The following is a 6584-nucleotide window of genomic DNA, read 5'->3' as shown; positions in this document are numbered from 1 at the left end:
TTTTAAAGTAATTGATGAGTCATTGGTTTTATTTAATTTTTGAAAAAGGTCACTAACCATGACCCTTGGTTGCACACTGGCTCCCTTTTTTTTTTCTTTCAAAATGTATATCAACCTGGGTCTTAAAAGAACCAGAGTTTCATAGAGATTTCAGAAATAATAATGGTTTTAAATAAGAATGAATTGTTAAAATTTTTTATGCACAAAAAATAACAATTTTTATCTAAAAATTGAAAAGGTCACATTTTACGATATTTTGTATGCAATTTTTTTTTAAATGTTTTAGTAAAAATAATTATGAATTTTGAAATTATATAAAATTCTGGTTCTTTTGAGACCCAGGTTGATATACTTTTAAAGAAAAAAAAATTCACTGATATATGGGAGCCAGTGTATAATCAAGGGTTATGTGGGTGACCTTTTTCAAAAATTAAATAAAAACCAAATACTTTTCAGTTATATTTCAGTTATAACAAATTTCATTTGTTTTTTATATTGGAAACTAGAAATACCAAAAATTTACCAAAAATTCACATCCCTAATGTATATATAAACAGACATATACGTATGTGTACGTGTGTGTATGTGTGTGGGTGCGTGCGCGTGTGTGTAAAATAAAAATAAAAGTAGAATAAAATAGAAAATTAGAAAAAAATAGCAACAAGAAGAATAAATTAATTTTTTTTTTTCTGTAAACAGAAAATTAAATTTTTTCCGTGTAAGACAATCAAACTAACCAATTTTATTAAAATTTTTATCTTCTCATTGTGCTATCGATCCATGATCTAAAGTAAACAACATTTGCGAAAACAGTGTAAGTTTTGTCTGATCGACAGTCACTGGATCCGTGGCTAACGGCACCGTGCACTTCCCATCTTCCTCCTCTATTACAGACAAATGGACCGCCACTATCACCGTGACATCCAGACATGCGACTCCTTCCACCATCTCCCGCGCACACCATAGAATTAGTGACAGGCCAAGGTAAGTTTCTTGAGTTCAAATTGTGGCATACACGTCTATCAACGACATTCATGTTTCCTTGTTGAAGGAGGTGTGTCATTTGTCCTGGGTGTGCAATTTTTCCCCATCCTAGTAAAAATGATAAAATAAGTAAATTTTTTGCAAATATTTGTAAATTGCGTAAGGTGTAAAATTCATTGGAGACATTTATATAAGCAATGAAAAAAAAGTAATAAAATTAATTTTTTCTTTTATTTATATAGTATAACATCAATCAAATACAACTAAATTTATTTTCAATTTTTTATTTGCTTTTGTTAAATGCTAATATATATTTTATATAAATATAAATATATGTTTGCACAAATATAAATATATAATTAAAGGAATTGGCAATAAAAATGAGTTTGTTTTCTTGCCGAAGCCGTTTTTTTAACTTTTTCTTATGTCTAATTTTGTAAATTTTTTTTTTTTAATGATGAAATGCACAACAATAATAATTGTAAATATATATTTGCAAATTAAACTATATAATAGCATAAAAACATAATTAATATTAGGATAAAGAAATATAATAAAAAAAGTAAAACAAAAAGAAAACTTAAGAAAAAAGAAAAAATCAAGTATTAACCAGTTATATAGCACGATGTTCCAGCTGGAGCCTCCATTGTTGGTAAACAAGCTGTGGATACATAATCAGAGGATCTGAATGGTCTGGAAAGTTTAATAAGAGCTATGTCGTTATCCATGGTCCGTGGATTATATCCTGGATGGGAAAATAAAGCTGCGGCTTGAATATCTTCTTCAGATCCTTCTCGGATGTTGATGTTGTGTTCGCCTCCACTAAAATAAATGTTTTTACTTGGTCAACTATTCTAAGTAAAAACCTTTTATTTTGTAATTTATTTAACTGTTATTCGCAGCTTTTTGACGTTATTGTTATTACATTATCTCTCACTTTATGAACAATTATATATTACTTTTAATAAATATAGTTATTATTACTTACTGTTATTTTAAACCATAAAAATTACATAGTACTTCGTATTATTGGTGCATGGTTTACCATAAATTTCTTTTTGTATTGATTTCACCCGAAATTTTTCTATTTTTTTAATTATTTTTAATAAAAAGTTATTGTTCAATTTATAAAAATTCATAAGTTCATTTAAATAAAAAAAAAAAACTAATTGTTATTCTGAATTGAAATATGAAAGTTCTGTTTTAAAAATAAAATACAATACTAACAAAGCTTACGTTGTGATTAGTAAGGATGAAACATATAATTCAAAGAATTTGAACATTTATTTATGTATTATCTCGGTACATCATGTCAATTAAGTTGTTTTCTATGACACAATGCTAAGGAAGCCATATCTTTTGTCATATTCTTTTGTTCTTTTTTTTTTTTTTTTTTACATATTTCAGCAAATAGTTTTATAATAAAGTAGTTTAACAAAAAAAATTTTTACTTGATAAGTAAAAAATAAAATGAACTCCCTAATATCAAAATCTTATAAACTCCGTAAAAAATGTTAGGTATTTAGTAATATGAATATATCTATTTTAAAACTTATTTTAAAATATTTTTTGATATATTTTTTTAAATTTAGTTAAAAAGTTTACCAAATAATTCAGTTAAGAAAAATGGAGAGGAAAAATAAAGAATTTTAAACACTTTAAAAAAAATTTAAAAATGTATCCTGGGCAGGTGTGCTGAAATGAGAGAATGTTTCAAAAAATTCTAAATTCTTAAGGAATGATCATAAAAAAAACTAGTTCTTACCACATGATTTGCTGTATTAAAAAAAAAATAAGGAACTTTTAGATTAGCTTGAGGATAATGAAAAAAAAGAGCTAAATATCTAAAAAATATGTTAATGCAAATGAAACATCAACAAAACATGGTCATGCAAATAAAATATCGACAAAAAATGGTCATGGAAATGAAACATTGACAATACAGGTCATGCAAAAGAAACATTGACAAAACATAGTCATACAAAAAAAAAAAAAAAATTTGTAGAAACCGTTCTTTTCTTGCAGATCTAAGTGTTGGTGGTTTGAAACAGGGTATTGGGTGGCTAAGAATAATTTTAGTTAGATTACCGTAAAGTATGCTGTTGAGGATATGTTTGGTATACGCAGTGAGCGGCCGTGAGTACCCAATTAGGAGCAATTAGAGTTCCACCACAACCTGGTTGATTATTGGTTATCATAAGTACTTGCCATGGCCAAGAACCTCGTGGTGGTGTTGTTCCACCGATTACTCTTCCTTGTTGATATCTAGGGGTACCACAACCTTGATAAACAAAACAAACTTGATTAAATTACTTATGTATTGTTATAAAAAACAACATTTTAAATAAAAAATGTATATATATATATATATATATATATATATATATATATATGTATATATATATATATTGGGGTGATGACTTTTTAACTTTTATTCTTAAAAATCATTTCCTGTGACAGGAATGGATAAACTTTTGCCTATTATTGACTAAAATGACCTATATTCCAATAAAAAATTGTTTGGAATTTTGCAGAATATTGTATAACATTATGCTTTCGAGAAGCTCTTGCAGATTTGTAAAATTTTCTTTAGCTATTTTGCAGTGTGGTATAAACTGATATATAAGTGAGGTGTTCAAAGCAAACAGTTAAGTTTAAATTAGCTTAATTTTGTTTCAACACTATTATTGCCTAATTGAAAGAGATATTGTATTATTTGGTGAGCTACATTGATATTTGTGCTTTACGTAAATAAAAACTTTAGCAAAACTGCTAAAGATTTTATTCACGTAATGCTGACCAATTACTGAGTAAAAACAATTGCTCATTTTTATTCACCCGGCCTTGTGTCTTTAATTAGAGCTCTTTTAACACTATAAAGAATTAAGAAACTTGAATAAAGAACTTAATCTAGTTTCAAGAGCCATCATAAAGAGGCAAAGTGGCAATTTACGAAGCATCCTTGACTGAAAGGAGTCGCGTGAGCCAGATTTTTGTTGAGCTTTAAGCCCTATGGAGTATTGAACTTTCTTATGTATCTGATCTAGTCATTTGTGCAAAAGTATCAAAACTTTTGAAAGATTAGGAGCGCTTCAAAAAGAAACAAACTTTAGTGCATTAAATGAACAGTTTTGCAAAGAGAACGAGAACCTGCATAAACTGCAAACTAAGTCCAAAAGCCGGGTTGGTTATTTCACTGGCAAATCTGCTAGCACCAAGACCACCCACCCATCCAAGCGAAAGATGGTAATCAAAGCGACATTGTTGACAGTTATCAGCTCAGCGCCTCCTGATTAGTTTGAAAGTAGCATGGACTCCAACTCATACGAATACACTTCTTAAGATGATGAAATTGCAACATCAACGAGAAAAAGGAAGTATAAACCAATACGCATTGCAAGACATCTTGTTACAATCTCGAAGCTGTCTTCTCAGGGAGCAGCAAAGGTGTGCCACCAGTTGTCTAATGAGGGCATTAAAAATCCCAGCCCCTGCGCTTAAATTGAAAGATGGGAAAGCTCAAAAAATTGCAGTAGAAACTCACTATGCGTTAGAGGAATTCAACCTGTAAGCTGAATTTCTCTAACGCATTAGGAAGTCCTTTTAACGATCCAACAACTATAAATAATGGCAAGAAGACATGCGTTGTTGTTTGGCAGCACCAATTGTTTGAGGAGAAAGGTTAACACAAACCCAAGTTCATGAGTTTCCAACATCATGTGCTGGATTACATTCTTCGCTTTTTCAAGTATGATGAGCTCAATGGATTGACTAAATCACCAAACATTGAATACTTCTTTGTGAAGGATTTGATGTGCAATTATGATAAATTAAAATCCGCCTTCAGCAACGGTAAAAATGAGAATAACTTGCGGCTGGAGAGACGATATAAAGTTTCTTTACCATCTCACTTGTGTCATCCGTCACCACACTGAGGTGAATGAGATTTGCAAATGAGTAATCCCAAACATCAGCAATGCACGCTGGAACTCTCGAATCATTCTAGCCCTTGTTGTGTTTATTCCGATCCCTGAAACCCGTAACAGGCTGCGTAAAAATCCTACTCATGGGTCTACCACGGATTTCGCAGTCAATTGTTCCGCGCTGAAGATTTTGATGAAGTATCTACAGTGCTGAATGACTATTCAAAAGGTTTCAGATGCATGCAAAACCAAAGGAATACATGCATATCTCCAATCAAAAACGCCCGAAGCAACCAGTGCAGTGAGCGTGCGATTGAAGTTTTCCAAGACCTGTATGACTCCTGCCGCAATAAGGACAACCTCTCACTAAGATTCATCCTGTTTAATAAATTTATCGTAAATAATTGACATCCTTGTGTGTTTGTTGACCCTATAAAATGTTGCATATATATGACTCGGAAGCTTGTGTTTAATTTTGTAACTGCTTAAAGGGACCTCAAAAATTAGACAAAAAATATAACTAATAAAAAATTTTAAGTCAATTTGTGCGTGACATTTTTCTTTCAAAATACCTTGAAAGAAAGATTTTATTTAATCTTAAATAAAAACTCATTAAATAATGATACAGGGAAATAAGATTGTAAAAAAGTTATTACCCTTATATATATATATATATATATATATATATATATATATATATATATATATATATATATATATATATATATATATATATATATATATATATATATATATATATATATATATATATATGTATATATAAATATATTTGTTTATTTATTTATATATATATGTATATATGTATATATACATTTTTATTTTATTTATTTAAAAATATATTCGGAATAGTTATTGATATTTATAGTAAGTACAAACCTGATGCAAACGATAGAACACCGAAAACTAAAACCAAACTTAGAATCATTTTTATATAACAGCAAATGCAATTGTGAAGTTCTCTTCATTAACGTAATTTATATACCTGACAACCGGTACGTGTTTGTTTATAGATTTAAATGTCTCGAACTGAAAGTTGGATCAGCTTACGGTTAAAAGTTTTGTTATTGAGATAGCTGCAGTAAATATTGAATGCAAAAGAAGATTTTTTTTTATTAAATTTTACTTATTGTTATGTAGTTTGTTTGTTAGCTTTGATTTGCAATAAATTATTGATTTGTTTAATTAGGTTTTTTTACAATATCTAAAATAATTTTGATCAGAAAACAAAATGGGATTCTAATTTGTGATGTAACGTCTACTCAAAAATGAAACTTATTTAAATTACATATCTTTTAAATTATTTTTAAGTCGATTAAGTTGTCAAAACAACACTAAAATAAGTTGACATAACTTACGTCATTAACCATTCGTTCAAATAGGTCAAAACATTTTTGTACTACGAATGTGGCGGTCCACCATTCAAGGTTGAGCATATCGTTTTACATACATTACGCAAGAATGATTTTGATTCTTTGTTATATGAATGAATTGAATGTTCTACAAAATTTCAAATTCATTATTATTTGATTTTAAAATTTTCTAAAATTAGGTACCATTATCTAATAAAATTAGTTAACAATTATAAAATAAAATAAAACATTTATAAAAAATAAAAAATAGGTAACACAATCTAGTAAAGTAAAAATATAAATGGTT

At 28.7% G+C, this 6584-nt stretch overlaps 1 protein-coding gene across 1 annotated transcript; it reads right to left on the bottom strand.

The window, feature by feature from the left end:
- Positions 1-670: 670 nt before the first annotated feature.
- LOC100208251 (chymotrypsin-like elastase family member 3B) lies at positions 671-5994 on the bottom strand. Its single transcript, XM_065818429.1, has 4 exons — positions 5805-5994; positions 3073-3265; positions 1595-1806; positions 671-1092 (listed from the first exon to the last, which is right to left on the bottom strand). The coding sequence occupies exons 1-4, from the start codon at positions 5851-5853 to the stop codon at positions 755-757; spliced, it is 792 nt and encodes a 263-aa protein (XP_065674501.1). The 5' UTR covers positions 5854-5994; the 3' UTR covers positions 671-754.
- Positions 5995-6584: the final 590 nt, after the last annotated feature.

The sequence above is a fragment of the Hydra vulgaris genome, chromosome 14 (assembly GCF_038396675.1).
Source record: "Hydra vulgaris chromosome 14, alternate assembly HydraT2T_AEP".
NCBI classification, from domain to species: domain Eukaryota; kingdom Metazoa; phylum Cnidaria; class Hydrozoa; order Anthoathecata; family Hydridae; genus Hydra; species Hydra vulgaris.
The sequence above is the reverse complement of the archived record's forward strand: the minus strand, read 5'-3'. Positions and strand labels throughout refer to the sequence as shown.

Excerpts from the sequence above, each read along its gene's own strand:
- LOC100208251 (XM_065818429.1), bottom strand. The coding sequence starts at position 5,853 with ATGATTCTAAGTTTGGTTTTAGTTTTCGGTGTTCTATCGTTTGCATCA. Across the intron at positions 3,266-5,804 it reads TGTTCTATCGTTTGCATCAG|GTTGTGGTACCCCTAGATAT; the intron begins GTTTGTACTTAC and ends TTGTTTATCAAG. Across the intron at positions 1,093-1,594 it reads AACATCGTGCTATATAACTG|GATGGGGAAAAATTGCACAC; the intron begins GTTAATACTTGA and ends CATTTTTACTAG.